Raw genomic sequence first — 18,202 nt, 5'->3', positions numbered from 1 at the left:
TTCATCTTGGCTCAGCCACCCTCCAACTGTGTGACCTTTGAGAAGTTGTTTGACTAAACTGAATCTCGTTGTCACCTATGAGAGGAGGTTGCTCCATTGTTACCGTGTGGAGCACCTACACCCAGGCACTCTTATCAGGTGATGGTGAAGATTAAATGCAACAAAAAGGAAGAAGGAGGAGGCTGGCTTGAAGCCGGGAGTTCAAGACTAGCCTGGGCAACAAAGTCAAACCTCATTTATTTAAAATGTTTATTTAAAGATGTTTATTTAAAAATTAGCTGCACTTGGTGACTTATGCCTGTAATCCCAGGTACTCGGGGGGCTGAGGTGAGACCAATTGAGCCCAGGAGTTTGAGGCTGCAGTGAGCCATGATCGCACCACTGCACTCCAGCCCAGGCAACAGAAAGGGACCCTATCTCAAATAAATGAATAAGTAAGTAAGTAAGTAAATAAATAAATAAAATAATGCATGCAATTAGTACACTTGTACATGCTCAGGCACATGATAAATGCTGGATAAATGGTAGCCCAAATAAACTTTGTAATGTTTTGGGAGAGGATGTCCTTTGGACTCAGCCCAGTGACAAAAGCATTTGAAAAGACTGATGTGTATGATGGCTATTCCCTACAGGTACAAGTCTGTACCTCCAGGGACCCAAGGCATTGGCTCCACCCGGTAACTTGTTCTGTTTATTCTTGTTTTGGGTGGCACCGATTGCCCTAGGGCTAAGCAGGACTGCCAACCCAGACTCGATTGCCAAGAGTATCCCCCTCCCCAAGCTAGCCATGGGAAAGCCACTTGCATCATAAGACTACAGGAAATCAAAGGGAAGAAAAAGCACAATTTAGTCAGCTACCCTCCAGTTGATGGGCAATAAGTGTTTGCTATTTTGAACAGAGCTGCATGCCTTGTCCACATCCCCTGTTTTATATAGGCAAGAATTTGTCTTGGATGCAGAGTAGAGTTGCTGGGCTGGGAGGAGTGTGAATATTCAACCTTATGAGATGGAGCCAAACTGTTTTCTAAGCTGGTCATACCAGTGTATGCTCTCAGCAGCAGGAGGCAGCAGTTCCTTTTTTTTTTTTTTTCGACAGGGTCCGCCCAGGCTAGAGTGCAGTGGCACGATCTCGCCTCATTGCAGAAGAGGCCACCAGGTGCAGACTGGAGAGGGAGGCAAGGGGACAGAACGGAAGATGCCTGGGGTGGGTGGAAGTCAGTGCCCTTAGGTGCTGGTACCTGTCTTCCCGGCCACTGCTGCATCAGGCTTCTAGGCCTGTTGGCTGTCAGGGCTGGACTGCACCCCATAGGCTCCATGGCAGTCCCCATGGAATCCCCCAGGCGCCACCAGGCAGCATACAGGTAACACGCCTGGAAGGTCCCCAACAGCCTAGCTGGACATGTTCAAGACACTGGGGCTCCTTGTTTGGTGGCACAAACTCCAGGACCCAGTGAGGGAAATGGGAACACACCAGGCCGAGCAGTATGGCTAAATCCGTTTTGTCCAAAATAAAAAGCAAAATAAACAGGAGTCGCATGACCAGGGAGCCATGACCCCATCCCCGCCCCCTTCCTCTGTCCTATACTAGCAATAAATAAGTTTCCCAGCCACAAATAATTATTAGAACCTCCTCCCCATGTGCCAGCTCCAACCTCAGCTAGGTATGATACGGGGCGGCCCTACCCTCTGGAATATACAAAACCTTACACAGACACAATATGTACACTGGGGAAGGGGGGCCACCCCAGCAGCCCGTGCCCTCGCCTGGTCCACAGTTAGCCCCACTGTCCTGCCTCTCTGAATAAGAAGGGAGCCCCCCTGAGGGAAAAGTTGCTATGGTGAGAGTAAGGGGGCCATCAGGCCTCCTCCAAACAAACCAACTCCACCAGCCTCTGGCTCTTAAATAACAATCATCATCACCCAGAAATTTAGGGACTCAGCCTTGGTCAAGGTGGCAAAGGGTCTGTTTGTCTTTCCCCATTAGACAGAGGTCTTGTCCTGCTACCGTAATTGTAAAGGGGTGCCTGGGAAGGGGTGGTAGGGACATGGTGGCGGTGGAGACTCCAGCCCCACTTCTCCAGGCTTTGCTAACAGGGGCCTGCTTATAATTTTAATTTTTTTTCATGACTTTTAAAAAAAAATCCCATAACTTCTTTTTCATAACTTTTTTTGTAACTTTTCATAAAAATTTTTTCTACTTTTTTTCCACAACTTTTGTACATTTTTTATCCCATAACTTTTTAACCTCATAATTTTTTCTAATCCCATAACTTTTTTATTTTGTGTTCTTTCAATAAACACTTGCATAGTTATGTTACAATTTTGTGAAAAAATGAAACATATTATCTCATGTGAAGCATGCCCAGCAGTTGCACGTATCAATACCTTTAATACTATAGTTTTCAAGAAATGCAAAATAAAATTTTAAGGCAAAAACAATACTTTGAAACAATTTAATGATTTATTACATTACAGTAGCATCACACCAGCAGTCAATAATGCCTCTCTAGGGAAAAATCTTTCTGTATTTCCATGACACATTCTGTTCACAAGAATTCATAAATTGGTAAAATTCATTCTAAGAAAACTTGGCAAATAAAGCTTTGGACTGGAATTGCCATTTCATTCTCTGCTTTTCCTTCCCACCGTTTCTTTCTTTTACACTACAGTATTCATATTTTAAAATGTTTTAACTTATTTCAGAACATTAAGATAGCAGTTACATTTTTTAATAGTTATATTATTTTAAAATGACTCTTCAAGATAAAGTTTTACAGAAAATATATTATGGATAGGGCTGATTTACATTTTCAAATTTTCTAAAAATCAGCTTTGGTTTTAGAGCTGATATTTTTTCATTTCTGGAAAATCTATCAGGTTTAATCAAATACTTTTAAAATAATTATTATAAACTGCAATCTTTAGGTGTTCTGGTTCTTCCTACAGAAACTCAAATGTATTCAGCGGAACTCACATTTTAAAATTCTATGTTTCTGATGAACTCTAACATTCCAATGTTGCCTTCTAAGCAAACTGAAAGCTGCCTTATACTGAATGAGGAAGAGCACAAATACTTGGCTGAATGGGGTATCGCAAAAGACGGCATGCACTTTGAAGAAAGACTTAAGTTATTGTCATACAGTTTCCATTCTTTTTAGCTTTTTCTTAAATATATGACAAATACCTACACAAAGAGTGGTATTTCAGTCAATATAGTAAATTTATTTTCCAGACTGACCTTCAGCTTAAATATGCCAGTGTGTGATTTAATCCATAGGCACCTGATGAACACATTATTGTCAGATTGGTTACAGATGCTAAACGCTATCTGAAGGTCATTCGTAGTCACTGATGTTTATCAGGGTAAAGTGAAGTGATTTCAATGATAAAAGTATCTTTGAAATAATTTATCAATGTATTAGATAAACCCAGTTTCAGAATGATAAAAGAAAAAATGTTAGACCAAATAATGTGGCTAATTAACAGTGGTCCGATTTCTAGCACATGGGTTTAAAATGCTCTTAAAGTAACTGTCTTTAAACTGAACACAAAGAATGCAAAAGCAGCAAGTTCAGAAAATAAAAGGCAAGAACAGGACTTTAAGTGCATTTTAAACCCACGGGCTAGAAATCGTACCACTGTTAATTAGCCACATTATTTGGTCTAACATTTTTTCTTTATCATTCTGAAACTGGGTTTATCTAATACATTGATACATTCATAAAATTTGGAAGAGTCAGTTGAAGTCACAAGGACCGAATATTTGCCCTCTTTCAGTGAATGCCGGCAAATCTGTTATTCCATCGGTAAAATCGTATTGCTGCTCTCCTGTTAATGTCATAGAAGTATCATGAGGATGCCAAATGCTAAATATGGAGATGGTCTAGTAACTAGAAATCCCCACACCAGGGAGCACACATACATATCTCCCTACATCCTAATAATGTGATGTGTTCTGGAATACAGACATTAAAACTTCATGAAGTTTTCCCAAGCATCAAGTTATGATTTAGGCAATATATGACTGAAATGCATTCATTCATCATGCGTAGGCACAATCACATGAATATTGCACTAAATATGTCCCTGACTGAAACAGAGAGGTACAAAAACATATTTCACTCTTTGTAAAGAAGTCTGTGAGAAAATATAACTGTGTGACGGTATAGACACGTTTCCTGATAATACATTGACATTCACAAACAGTAGATTGCACTGCAGTTTGGAAACATTTTAAGTTTCATAACCTTCTCCTTGATTTTCAAACATAGTATAATACTGTGTACTAAAATTCCTTTTTGTTTCAACTAAGCACTCTCACATATATTAGTTTATAATAATGTTTCTATTATTTTTTAAAGTGTTTTCCATTCAAGGAAAAGAAGTAAATTCCTATGTCAGAGTAACCAAGGTGGTTGAAGAATAGGTATTAGCCAGAGACGTCTAGATGGTAAAATCAATCTTCAAGCCTCAAAGAAGCTCCATGAACAGAGAGGAATGCCAGGCACCACACAGCTTTCCTTCACTCTAATTCATTCTTGACTAGAGCCTGTATGCCTGTTCCAGGGACATTTGAACTCGTAAAGGATTCTTATGATCTTCACTAAATACATTAAGAAGAACGCCCACCAGTGCCCTTTTGTGAACTGAGGCATGTAGTCGTGTGATTAAAACAGGGAACATGAACTCTGACTTTAAAATGTATTGTAGATACAAATGCTCTAAGCTAGGAAAGGTTTTCCACATCCACAGTCAACGATGGGAACCTTTCATTCCTCAGAAATAAGCCCTTTTTAGGTCATCAAAAAAGAGTACAACTGCTGCAGCTCCTGATGCAATATCTTCATGAGCCCAGAGCACATACAAATCCTAAGGGAACCACCATAATACAGCGCTAATTCTTCGCACTGGAACAGATGAAACACACTCTGTCCTGCACATACCTGCCAGAGGAGGCCACTTTCCTCTTCTGTGAGATTTAAAAAGCTCCCCCAAAAGGTTATTACTCCCATCACCAACACACAGAAAATGGAGGAAAGGCTGTTTCCAGTTCTCAGCCTTTAAACAACTCTAAATGTCAGTACTCATAGTGGCATATTACAAAGTAATAAACAGTGCACACTTGGGGGCAAACTACATATTGAGCTAATGAAGAGCTCACTGTGATTAAGATTAGATCAAACAACAGTAGAACATAGGCAAATTTTGTCTCAATTCTGTAGTGAATATACATGCTGCAATAACATTAAAGAAGCATGGCAGCCTATTCCAAACCAACGAGAACAATTTTCTGCAAAGAGTGGGTCTTTGTGTGTTTGAACTCCCACCACATAAGGGCAAACTGGATATGCATGCTAATGACCTACAATTATGAAATTAAAAAAGAAAAATGCTAAAGGATGCCAGAGTGAACATCAGTGAGAGCCACAGAGACCCACTCTCTTTTAACTTTTTACAAATAAACTTAAACTATAAATTAGAAACACAAATAATCATGAGTGACTCTAACATTCAAATGAAGTAAATGTATTGTGTAGGAGATTAACCCCATAACTTGGTTTCTTATTTAAAAATTTCTTGAGCAGCTCTTTGATGACAGTGATGTTTATCTCCTTCTTCTCAGCAGCCAAGCCCAGCAAAAGAATGGCACACAGCAGTTGCTGCCCAAGCCTGGGTGCTCCTGGTGGTCCTGCACGATTGGCTGTGTGGTAGGGTTGTCATAGAGAGGACCCTCCCTGGCCTCTCCTTGAGCAGAGGAGGTGAGGCTCACTTCACAAAGATCTTTGGAGAGAGGGAGGCGGGGATCTGAGCACAGTGGGAGAACCCCTCTTCCTGCCTGCCCACCCCGCCTGAGGGCTCTACTCACCACCCTGCTTGTCTGCAGCCCCAAGTTCCTGGGGGGCTGGGGCTCCTGGACCGGGCTCATCAGCAGGGTTCTGGGCAGCAGCCAGGAATTTTCTGTGACTATTGTTGTAGTTGCTATAAGCCGCAATACCATCTGCTGCAGCTCCAGCAGCTTCACCTGGAGGGAGGGGTGCTCAGCTGTCATGCCGCTGCCTGCACCCACCCTCACACCCACCCCCACCCCCACCCCCACAGAGATGTTGCACACCCTACCTTCATCTCCTCCCTGTCCTGGGCCAGCCTGATGATGTCCTCCTCCCAGTGCCGCATCTTTGGCACTGCCCCCTGGCTCTGTTAAAACGTGATGGATTTTCCTGCAAGAAGACAGGGCTCAGATGCTGGGGTCCCTCTGACGGCCCTGCAGCTCCCCCTGTGGTGCCCTGGCCTCCCACTCACTGATGGCATCTCTCTCGCCAGTAGTGGATGAAGCGAAGTTCTTGTTTGTTCACCAGCTCACTCAGGTCTGCCTTCTCCTCCAGGTGGTCCATAAAGCCGCTCTGGAGCCAAAATATTGCGGTCACATCTCGGCAGCGACCTGCCCTCAGGTGGCATTTTCAAGTCATGGAGAAGGTGGAGGTGAGTCCTGGCATGGGCCAGCTTCTCCATGACTTCCTGCAGGGCCCAGTGGGTCTCCCCACTCACAGACTTGCCCCCAGTCCCTGGGGCTGGGACCACTGCCTCTGGCTCCTTCAGGGCAGGGGACACCGGGTGAGCCAGGCACTGGCAGCACACCCTCTGCTTTTTCACCTGCTCTTGTAACCGTGCTTGCTCCTCCTGGACACTGGCTCCAGCGGACTTGAAAATCGCCACCTGAGGGCAAGACATGAGCATTCTTGTAGGGGCATACACACAGCAAATGGGGCAGAGAGGTGGAGTGCAGCCCCTTCCCTTGGGGCCTCAGAGAGTACACATTTGTTACGGGTGAAATGGTGTCTGACCACTGGCTCCCAGAAGGGGTGAGGGTCCAGAGAAACCAGAATGCAGGGAAACTAAGAGCATAAAGGGGTCTTGGAGGGACCACAGAGGAAGGTGGCAAAATGGGTGCAGGGGGAGTCAGGCTCACCATGGCCTCCCTGCCCTCCAGGTCCTCTGAGATGCTTGGCATGGGCCGAGGTGCCTCCTCCTCCTCACTGTCCAGATGTCCTCCTCCATCTCCTGTGGGGGGTGGCCAGAGGGGTCTTCAGACAACCCAACAAGGGAGGTACTGTGGGCCCACCTCTGCCTCCACCCTCACTGTGTAACCCTGAGCCAGCCCCTCCCCAGAGAGGAATGAGCTGCTCTTCTTTATTTGTACTTTTAAGAATCAAAATCTTGCTATTCCACCCAGGCACACTCCCACTACTGGTCGATGTGGGAGTTCTGACCTGCTCTCTTTCTGACCTGGGCCAGTTCAGCCATCCTTAGGCAACTTGGTGGCCCCCTGCTCACAGGAGGTCAACACACTGATGCCGAACTTAGTGCAGGCACCCGGTCGGCATAATGACCAGCTGTTCTAAAGGTCTCTTCCAACTCCTCAATCCTATGCTGCTAACAGTCCCCCCTTCCTCCTGGGGCTCTCTCCTCTTCCTCTGAGCGGTCTCCCGTACCTTCCCCAGGGAGAGCCATGAGGCTCAGCTGGGTTGTTAGCTGCTGGTTCTGCTGGCTGGTAGCTTCCAGGTGCTCCTAAGGGGACAGGAAAGAGTGAGAAGGGATGGAGTTTGCCAGGTCATCCCCTTCACGGCCCTGTCCTCCACAGCTCCCTCCCCTGGGTCTCCTGCAACTTTTGGCAGGCCATCTCGGCCACCGCTTTGCCCCAAGCTTCCTGCTGCTGCAGCTGGTTCATGAGCTGGGTCTGCTGCAGTCACTGCCTGGGCAGCGCCTCCTTCTCAGAGGTCAGCTGCTGATAGGCGGCCACCTGCTGCTGATAGGTGGCCACGTACTGCTGCAGGTGACCCAGGTAATGGTCTGGCTGCTGCTGCAGACTCTGAGCCTCTTGGCTCTTCAGCTCCACCTGCAGGAAGATCCTGGGCGTGAGAGCACGTGGTGGCTGGTTTCCAGATTCTGGGCCCATTAGTGGGGTAGTGAGGGCACTGTGGGGCTCTGTCCCCTGCCCAGGCCCCTGGCCCCTTGCTCGAGGCCTAAGTGACTGCCTCCCTTTCCTAGAACCCCATGCCTCCTTCCCCAGCCTCAAATCTCATACCCTCTTCTCATTTAATCCTCAGCACCTCTGTAAGGAAAATGCTAACTTCCCTTTGAAGTTAAAGAAACAGACTTTGAGATGAAAAGTACTTGAATGGTGACCAGTGGAACCAGGCTGGAATCCAGTTTTAATCTAAGGAGTCTTTTTGTTTTGTTTTGAGACAAGAGTGTCACTCTGTGGCCCAGGCTGGAGTGCAGTGGTGCAATCTCAGCTCACTGCAACCTGCACCCCCTGAGCTCAAGCGATTCTCATGCCTCAGCCTCCTGAGTAGGTGGAATTACAGGCATGTGCCACAATGCCCTGCTAATATTTATTTTATTTTTTTGTAATTTTAGTAGACATGAGGTTTTACCATGTTGGCCAGGCTGATCTCAAACTCCCGACCTCAAGTGATTCTCCTGCCTCAGTCTCCCAAAGTGCTGGGATTATAGGCATGAGCCACTGCACCTGGCATAAGGAGCCTGTTATACCACCGTCTCTTCCCCTGTGATTGGGGGCTCCATGCCTCTAGCTGGGATGATGATGTCCAGACCTGAGAGGAGCCCAGGGCTACCCACCTCTAAAAGTCAGAGGGCAGGAAGCAAGAAACAGTCACAGTACTGCTCTGGAGAGTGCTGGGGTCACCTGCCCCCAGGCTGGAGCTGCCCCTGGCTTGGCACCTCCCCTCCCCAGAGGCTGCTGCCCGCCTCACAGCCCTTCTTGGATGGGGTGGAGGTTTCTGTCTCCTTCACCTCACCAAGCTTCTCCTGTAGCTCCTTTACTTGCTGCTTCAACTGCAGTGCGCTCTTGTGCTCATTGTTCTGGACATAGAGAAGCAATCAGCAGCCACCCACTGCAGCTGGAAACCCCAGAACTTGGTGTCTGCCTCCCATGGCACCAGGAAGGGTGGAGGCAGGTTAGAAAAATCATCCCCTCTTTCCCACAGCCACCTGGCTCACGGGTGCCCTTAGAAGTAACATTTCACATGAGGGCTACACTGCCCCATTTTAGAGGTGGGGAAACAAAGGCCCGGAGGGCTAGGGAGGAGGGCAGGCTCCCCCGGTGGGGCAACGCACCAGCTCCTCAAAGATGCTCTGTGGCTTGGCCAGCTGCTGAAGCCTCTCCTGCTGCTCCTCAAGCCTCTCCTCCTGCTTCCGAAGTCTCTCTTCCTGCACCTGAATCCTCTCTTCTTGTCCCCGGTTCAGGAGGCTTATGCGCTGATTGTTTTTGACTTGGGCCTGGAGCTCTCCTGCCACTCTCTCTAGTTCCTTCCTCAGGTGCTGCAGCTCCACCTTGGAGGACATTGCTGGGGGCTCTGGGGGCTCTGGGGGCAGGGGTTCAGCTGAGAAAGGAAGCAGATAATAAGGGCCTCTGGATTCTCAAAAAAACAAAACAAAACAAAAACCCTCCTCTTGGTGCACAGCTCCTCTCAGACTCCCCAAACTTGGCCTCACTGCTTATGATTCCACGCACCGGGATGGTAGCCAGTCTTCCAAACCAGTTTCAAAAAAAGAGCACTGCGGGTGACTGACAGTGGGCCCTCCTTGCTGATGGGGACACTGAGACACTGAGACTTATTGAGATGACAAGACTTGCCATCTCCTGGCACAGACCTCTTTCCCTCTGCCTCAAAGCCCTTGCATCCACCTACCTCCCTGGGGCATTCTAAGCCACCCTCACAGCCCTCTGATGCCAATCCTGCTCCCAGGTCATGCCAGCCCCATCTTACCCATCTGGTTTTTCAGTTTGGACAAGCTCCTCTCCAGCTTTTCTATCCGACGCATATCATTCTTCTTTTCATTCTTTAATGTGCAAACCTGCCGAAAGCACAAGGGGAAAGGGCCCTGGAGAGAGGGGCTGGTGGCTGGACAGGCTGCCATCTCCCTCTCTGACCCCACCTCCACAAAGCCCAGACCCATGACCACCTCTGGCTGTACTATTGCCATTTTAAAGATGCCCAGAAAGATCCAGTGACCTATCTAAGGTGGGGGTGCTGAAGGGTCAGATCTCACCTCCTGCGACATTTTTCTCATCCTCTGCTGCCACCGGGCCCTCTCTCCTTTTAGATGTTGCACACACTCGTCTCTTTCTAATTGGGCTTGTTTAAATGACTCCTTCAACTGCAAGAATGGGCACAGAAGTTAGGAAGGGCTGTCACTGGTCCTCTCCTGCTCCTGGCCACCTGGGGTCATCTTCCTTCCACATCCATCCCTCAGAAAACCTCACCTGTGTCACCTGCGCTTTCAGCAGTGCCTGCTCCTGGATGGAGTGCTCTAACTTCCACTCCATACGTGCTTTACTGTGGCTGGAAAACTGGATGGTGAAGAGTGACCAGTTTCAATCTGGTGAGCCCGGGCCATTCCACACAGTGCCCCTTAAAAGGGCTAGGGCTAGGCCCAATATACAACTTGCTCAGTAAAGATCAAGGCATTTCCAAGCCCGTGGTCTGGTTTTTAAAAGAACTCAGTAAAGTTGGAAGGGACAGGGAATGAGATTGAATTTATAGCTGGCTAACAGAGGCCCAGAGAGATCAGATAATATTGCTATTGTTATTACTGTTATTATTACCACTGTTTGAACCTTTGTGGAATGCTTCACCAGGTACAGTGCTAACAATCCCGTTTAATCCTCACAACCACCATAGGAGACAGTTACTATGATTACCTCTTCTGTATAGATGAAAAAACATGGAGTATTTGAGGTTAAGTGCTTGCCTGAGTTCACTTAGGCAGAGCTGGGATATAAACACCCAGGTCTATCCAATTCTCTAAGCCCATTTTTCTTGCTGGGGATGGGGGCACAGATAGGAGGGGGAAAATTAATCTTTTGTTCACTTTTTGAAAGGATGATACATTCGCATAGTCCAAAACTCAGAAGGTACAGAAGGGAAGTATCTCCCAGCCAACTTGTTGCTCTCTCCTGAATTTTTTATGAATGCTTGCAGACATGTTTTATGTATATTATCATAGTATGTACACAAACACACACATGCACACATTTCCTCTTTCTATAGAAATGGTAACATACTAGAAGTACTCTTCTGTACCTTCACAGTACAAGTACCCAATACCCCACCTAGGACTTGCCCAAGACCACAGCCAGGTAAGGGCGGGGCAGGCACTTGGCCTCCAAGCTCTGCGTCCAGTGCTCACTCCACACAGTGCCCCTCAACTCACCCACAGCAGCTGACTCAGCCCCAAGCTGCCACTAAAAACCTTTTAAAAAAGCAGCAAGAAATGGCCATGCTGCCTTCTGGGCAGGACACTCCATCCTGCAGAAGGGACCTTTAGGCTCACTCCTCCATCTGTGAAGCCAGGCTCCCAGGGGATGGGGCAGGTGGTTGGACTCACCTGGTTTGCCTTCTTCTTCTGTGTGGCGGTGACAGCAGAGAGAGCCTGCTCTAACTCTCTTTTACGCTGCAATGAATGTTGCAGGTGGATAGCCAGATCCTTTGACTCTTCTGTAATGAGAGAGTTGAGATGGGTCCCAAAGGACTCCCCCTGAAGACCTGTCAAAGTGCCAGGTTGAAGGATGACAGGGTGCCCAGATTCTCACCTTCAAAGTATCTGAGAGAACGTTTCATGTGGTACAGGTGTGTATTTAGCTTCCCTTTCTCTATGTTCAATGTCTGGATTTGAACCTTTGGGAGAAAAGCCAAGCAAGTGCTGAAAGAGAAGGAAAGAAACATTCTCCGGAGGACAGGAGGAAACTTCACACCCTCCACTCACCTCTAGCTCCCTTTCGGCTTTCTGTTTCTTGTTGTTTGCTTTCTTTTCCTGTAGGAAGAGGAAGACAGAGCTCTCACCAGGGAGAGGCAGAGATGGCACAGCAAGAGACGTGCACCCAGAATGTCACCAATGCCCCAGGACAGGCCCACCCATGGGACCAGGTTATCAGGGGCCCTGTGGGGATGGGGTGGAATCTGAGGAGTGAGCCTTCTTCCCCAGGCTGGGAGTAGGTGAGACGAGACTGGGGCCTCTATGTCTGAGTGCCCCCCAAACCCTGCAGTCATCTCGTGAGCAAACAAAGAAATCATGTTACTTCTTCCAGCTGATGTTCCACTTGTTTCTTCTGTTGTTTCTGTGGGGAAAGTCAAATTAAGGTGATGGAGGGTGGCCCCCTCAACTCTATTCCCCAGACCAGGAAGCGGTAGGCAGGGGCCAGGAATGGATTTTCAAGGCAAAATTCTCAGACATAATGGGAACACGAACTGGTAAACTCTCCTCAAGCTCCCAAGGACAGAGGATTTGGGTCTTTGTTGGCTTTTGCCCACAGCCACAGAACTCAAAGTCTGAATCTGGAATCTCTTGAGAGGACAGCAACATAAACCTCTAGAGACGGAGTTTCAGAAAGGCCCCTCCTTCTGGCAGCTTGTGATTTAGAAAAGTGGGTTCATTCAATAAACATGTACTGAGCACGTACAGGCCAGGTATGGTTCTTCACAGCAGATATAGGATGGAAAAGGACAGACAGGAGCCCTTGGCCCTGAGGTTTCCTTTCTAGTGGGCCTTTAAATCTCAGACTCAAGAGCTAACAGAGACCTTTGATACTCACTACCTCCTCGGAAACACGAGCCTAAAAAGGAGAGGTGGCTTGTTGAGAATCAAAGAGCAAATTAGGGACTGAGTCATGGCAGAAATACAGGGCCCCTGATAACCAGTCAGGCTACCAATTCCCCGAGAGGCAACAACCCCAGGGCTTGTGTAGCAAGGACTCGAGCACGGGTGTCTGGAGAGGAGAGAGTTGGCAAAGAGGGCAGCAAAAGAAGAGCCATGCTGCATGCTCTGGGGTCCCTCCAGGTGAGGCCTGGGCGCCCCAGCTCCCTATTTGTCCTGGGCACCAGGGGCCCCCAGCCCCTTTCTTCAGGGCCCCAAGGGGAAACTGGAGCCCAGGATTGGCAGTGTGGAATCAGGGGACCCCACTGGACTCTTACCAAAGATTTGATGGTGTTCTTCAGTTGACTGATTTTTACGGACCTTGAATCCAGAACTACTGCTAGTTCTTGGCATGGGCTCTGAGGCACATGCAGAGAGGAAGAGGTGGAGGAGGAGTTGGGGGAGAGGTAGAGAGAATAATCATTAGGGCTGGGGTGTGTGTGGGCTGTCTCAGCTGGCAGAGGGGCACCCAGTCCCACCTGGAGGAGGAGGTTGGAGGGTTGACCTGAAGGGTCACAGCACCTGTGCCCAGAGCCTCTTACCTCCAGATCCTTCAGGGTAGCAGATGATGTAGGGCCTTCCCTGTGGAAATCTCTTGCTGACTACAAGAGATGAGAGCGCATATGGAGATGTTCTGTCCCCCACAGTGTCTGAGTCCTCTGACTTCCTTTCTTCCCCATCAACTGGCAACATTTTCTTTTCTGCCTGTCTTGGATCCTTTGTCCCATAACTCCTTTATGCTAACTTCTCTCATGGTTCTTATCTCCCCACCATCCCATCCTGGGGCCCTTTCAGTGATTCCTGATGGCAAGTGACTGTTCTCATTGTCCTGGCTTCCCCTTGAGACTGGGGATGAGGAAACTCAAACAGCAATGACCATATCCTGGGTGTCCTGAGTGTTTACAGCAGGCCATGTACTAGGGATTAACATAAAAACAACAATAACAAATCTCATTTAAACTTCACAAGTGGAAGTCAAACAGTATCACCTCTGTTATACAGATGTGAAAAGAGAGGCCCAATTAGGTCAAGCATCTTGCCCTAAATCATAGCCCTAGCAGAGCAGATGGAGAGGCAGGATTCAAACCCAGAATTCCTTTTTTTCTTTTTTTTGAGACAGAGTCTTGCTCTGTCACCAGGCTGGAGTGCAGTGGCACAATCTTGGCTACTGGAAGCTCCACCTCCCAGGTTCACACCATTCTCTTGCCTCAGCCTTCTGAGTAGCTGGGACTACAGGCACATGCCACCATGCTTGGCTAATTTTTTTGTATTTTTAGTAGAGACAGGGTTTCACCGTGTTAACCAGGATGGTCTGGATCTCCTGACCTCATGATCTGCCTGCCTTGGCCTCCCAAATTTCTAGGATTACAGGCATGGGCCACCACACCCAGCTAAAGCCAGAATTCTTAACCAGTACCCAGCAGTCCATCTACAATCTTAACAATTACCCTCTATTGCCCCTTGGCCCCCCTGTCCCCAGAAGCCTGGCCAGCCAAGACTCACATCCCCAGGTGACTGGCAACCACCAGAAGTGGCTGTCTCAGGGATACTGCCATTTGTTTTCCTGTTCCTGTTCACTCCTGCTGGAACTCTAGGGCTGTTTTTCTGCCAATATTCTTTTAACTGTTGGAAAGAAGAGCAGTAATACTCATGAGAACTGTCAGCCCCTACAGCCACATCCTCCTTTACAGTTTTTACAAAATACACTTACACACCATCTGATTTAATGACGCCAACAACAGTACAAGGTGTTGTCACACTCACTTAGTGACTGAGAGGGATTGATATCATGGCTAGAAAAAAAAAAGAAAAAGGCAATACTGGAACTTTGAAACTCAGTCTTCTGACTCCAAGCTCTGAGGTTTTGCCAAGAATCAGCAGCTGCCAGGGACCAAACCCAGAGGCGGAGGTAGAAAAGTAAACGTTAAGTAGGCAGGAACTGTATGCCATGTGGTTTAGAGTCATACATCCTCACACATCTGTTAGTGTGAAGAAGTGCACCAGTACCCCTCAAACTTTTATATCAATGTGTCCTCATGGCAGAAGGCAGCCTTTCTCTTAAATCAGAATTTATCAGAAAGAGGACAACCCAAGCCTCATTTCAGAGAGAAGTCTGGTATGCTCTTAGAAACCTAAGTGACTGTCATCCCTAAGTACATTCATGTTTTTTCTCTTGATCTCAAGAGAATCAAGGGAAACTGATGCTTCAGAAAGATGTCCCACATTTATCCTGTGGCACTCAAAGTACCCAAGGTTGAGATAATATGAGGAAGATTCAAGGTGTCAAGTTCAGTTTCCCAAGATCTATTCCACAGAAGATGAGCGAATCTCACTTCAGAGACCACTGACTGAAGGGCAGTCTGGTCCCAGAACCATGGAGAATGAGAATATGAGGTGGAGAACTCAGAAAAAAATGTTAAAATCTCTCTGGAAAGTAGAAGCCTGGGAGAAAACCAAACCAAACCCATTCTCTCATTGCCACCCAGAGATACTGTCAACGTTTTGAGTTCACGGGGGAAGTGTAGGATTTTCCCACCATCAACATCTGTAAGGGAGTGAGGCAGCCTGAAACCACTTGCTCCTAGGTCCCAGTCTCCATTCCCCTTCCAGCTGGAAATTTGTGCTGTGACCAGAGGAACCAGAAATGGGGTGAGAATGCTTAGGGGACTGGGTCATAAGATCAAAGGCCAGTCTTGCAGTAATGACAGTTACAGGTGGACTGTGACATCACTACATTCCACTCCTCCTGGTGGGGGGAGGGACCATGTCAGCACCATGTCCAAGTCTCCGCTCCATGATGGGGGAGGGAAGTACAGGGTTGGGACCCAGCTCCTTGGAGATGCCAGCACAAAGAACCCAGGGAGGTCGACCTTGAGGCAACAGGAGGGGAGGGCAGAGTCTGCAGCAGGGAGTCCCAGCAGTCACCAGACCAAAGGGGGTGGGGCCTGGATCCTTGGAGATGAGAGTCCAAAGAGCCCAGGGAGATCAAGCTTGGGGCAGCAGGAGATGAAGGCCCAGTAATGGAGTGGGAAGCCCCAAGAGTCACCCACCCAATTCACCCTGGGGTGATTGGTGAGGGCAAGGACTGGGCTGTTTGCTGAAGGGGTGGGGCTGACTGACAAAACTTTGGTGGGGGTAGCCCAGAGGCACCGGGGTTGGGGGGCCCAGTCCAGTGTGCTTCAGGAGTTGTATGGACTCTGGCAGGGGTCTTGTCATCAGAGGGGATCTGTGGCTGGTTTGAGGGGCTATGACCTAGTGCGTTTTTACCTTTTTCTTGGCTGCCGCCAATTTGTTCTGTTGAGTTTCTTCTGCCATCGCAGGGTGGGTAGGGAGGCAGGGTTGGGGCCACGTCAGCGAAATCCCAGTGAGCACTAATCAACACCTCCAGTCACCTACCAGGCAGCTGTGTGACTGAGCCAGAGGAGGCGTAACCAGGGCCCCAGTAGAATGTGGAATAGGGGTGTGGCCTTAATGCTCCAAGCCCATTGGTCAATGAGAAAGATGAAAGGGAAAGGGGGTGTGGCCAGACAGCAGTGTGTCCAGAGGGAACTGTGGCTCACAAGGAAAGCTGCCCATGCAACCGCTGTCCCCACCCACTCTAAGAGAGGGAAGAGGCCTCCCACTCTGGAAGAGAAGAGGGGCCGGCTTTTGCTTTAAAAGCTTTCAAACTTTAAAAAATATGTGTGTGTATACTTTATATATATGTGTGTCCGTGTGTGTGTATCTATGTTTTTCTCCATAGCTGTCTTCATTATCCAGCTTCTATGCAAGGTCTATGATTTTGGCCTACAGTTTTCATCTTTGATTACAGTACAAAAATTACCAGTATTACCTTAACTGAGATACAGATCCTATAAAAATGGAAAACCCATAGCATGCTTGATGATTAATGAGGCAGACTATATTATCCAACATTCTAATAAGATAAAATAATCACAATGATTTCTCTTTTTTGGAAAAATGTTTCTCTTATTCTCCTACGTTTTTGTTAAGATTTTTTTTCTTAAACATGTCTAATATCTGTAAAAACACAAAGCTTTTGGGCTGGGCGCAGTGGCTCATGTCTGTAATTCTGGGACTTTGAGAGCCCAAGGTGGGTGGATCATGAGGTCAGGAGATCGAGACCATCCTGGCTAACGCAGTGAAACCCCATCTGTACTAAAAATACAAAAATGTCCGGACATGGTGGCAGACACCTGTAGTCTCAGCTACTTGGGAGGCTAAGGCAGGAGAATGACATGAACCCCCGAGGTGGAGCTTGCAGTGAGCCAAGATCATGCCACTGCACTCCAGCCTGGGCTACAGAGCAAGACTCTATCTCAATAAATAAATAAATAAATTCATTAATTAATTAAAATAAAAAATTAATAGTAAGAGCAATGTGAACAAAAGATGCAATGAAATAATTTAGAAAGTACAAACTATTAAAAAGTAGATTTTAAAACTTGTGCAATGAAGTCAAACAGCACCCAACGAAAACGTATACCCTTACATATTTGTTTAAAAAGCAATTTAAATTACATTGATCCACTAAACTAGGAAAAGCAAAACAAACAAAAAGGGGGAAATAATTAAGACATAAGGAAAAAGTAAAAAAGAAAAACCACTAGATTTAAAAAATAAAACTAAAGGAGAATTCTTTCAAAAGACTGAGATTAAAACAGTCAAGCCTCTGATAAGTAATCAAGATAAAGAAAACTTTGAAGAGAAAAAGGCATATAGCCACATGTGAATATGATGCAAAAAGTGAAAACTTTGCACATCTTTACAACACCTTAGAAGTATGGATGACATGTTCATTTTTTTTTTTTTCTCAGACAGAGTCTCGCTCTGTCACCCACGCTGGAGTGCAGTGGCACGACAAGCTCCACCTCCCGGGTTCACGCCACTCTCCTGCCTCAACCTCCCGAGTAGCTGGGGCTACAGGTGCCCGCCACCACGCCTGGCTAATTTTTTGTATTTTGGCTTAGTAGAGATGGGGCATCACCATGTTAGCCAGGATGGTCTCGATTTCCTGCCCTCGTGATCCACCAGCCTCGGCCTCCCAAAGTGCTGGGATTACAGGCATGAGCCATCGCACCCGGCCAAAGTGTTCATTTTTTTTTTTTTAAGAATCTACAGTTATGAAAACTAACTGAAGTAGTGGAAAATCTGGGGACCAATACGCAGAAGAAGGAAAAAGACAAAGACTCATCCTCCATATTGGATACTTATTTAAACCAGAATTTGTCAGCCTCAGCAATATTGATATATTGGGCCAGATAATTCTTTGTGGAGGGTTCTCCTGGTGTGTTGTCGGACATTTAGTAACATTCCCTCTACCCACAGAATGCCAATAAGACCTCCCGACCATGACCAGTTGTGACCACAAAAATGTCTCCAGATATTTCCAAACGTCCCATAGGAGGCAAAATACTCCTGCCATTGAAAATTACTGTGTAAACCAGATCTACATCCTAGATCTTAGAAAAAAGATGTAAAGCTT

The 18,202-nt window shown here is 47.1% G+C and overlaps 1 protein-coding gene across 3 annotated transcripts; it reads right to left on the bottom strand.

The window, feature by feature from the left end:
* Positions 1–2,446: 2,446 nt before the first annotated feature.
* On the bottom strand, positions 2,447–16,236 carry LOC129014232 (golgin subfamily A member 8M-like). 3 transcript variants are annotated; one of them, XM_054451414.2, is made up of 19 exons: positions 15,985–16,236; positions 14,221–14,340; positions 13,260–13,319; positions 12,996–13,076; positions 12,104–12,142; positions 11,791–11,838; positions 11,618–11,702; positions 11,413–11,522; positions 10,289–10,375; positions 10,075–10,182; positions 9,792–9,879; positions 9,139–9,404; positions 7,491–7,566; positions 6,968–7,059; positions 6,652–6,714; positions 6,301–6,401; positions 6,118–6,218; positions 5,867–6,022; positions 2,447–5,781 (listed from the first exon to the last, which is right to left on the bottom strand). In XM_054451414.2, exons 1-19 carry the CDS (start codon positions 16,030–16,032, stop codon positions 5,606–5,608), a joined length of 1,905 nt encoding a protein of 634 aa, XP_054307389.1. In that variant the 5' UTR covers positions 16,033–16,236; the 3' UTR covers positions 2,447–5,605. The 3 variants fall into 3 exon arrangements, with proteins under 3 accessions (XP_054307389.1, XP_063508607.1, XP_054307390.1); XM_063652537.1 differs by lacking the exon at positions 6,652–6,714 and adding an exon at positions 8,815–8,883 and having other exon boundaries at positions 15,985–16,076; XM_054451415.2 differs by lacking the exon at positions 12,996–13,076.
* Between the last annotated feature and the right edge of the window lie 1,966 nt (positions 16,237–18,202).

This window comes from Pongo pygmaeus, chromosome 16, assembly GCF_028885625.2.
Source record: "Pongo pygmaeus isolate AG05252 chromosome 16, NHGRI_mPonPyg2-v2.0_pri, whole genome shotgun sequence".
Taxonomy (NCBI): Eukaryota; Metazoa; Chordata; class Mammalia; order Primates; family Hominidae; genus Pongo; species Pongo pygmaeus.
This window is presented reverse-complemented; position numbering and strand designations above follow the sequence as displayed.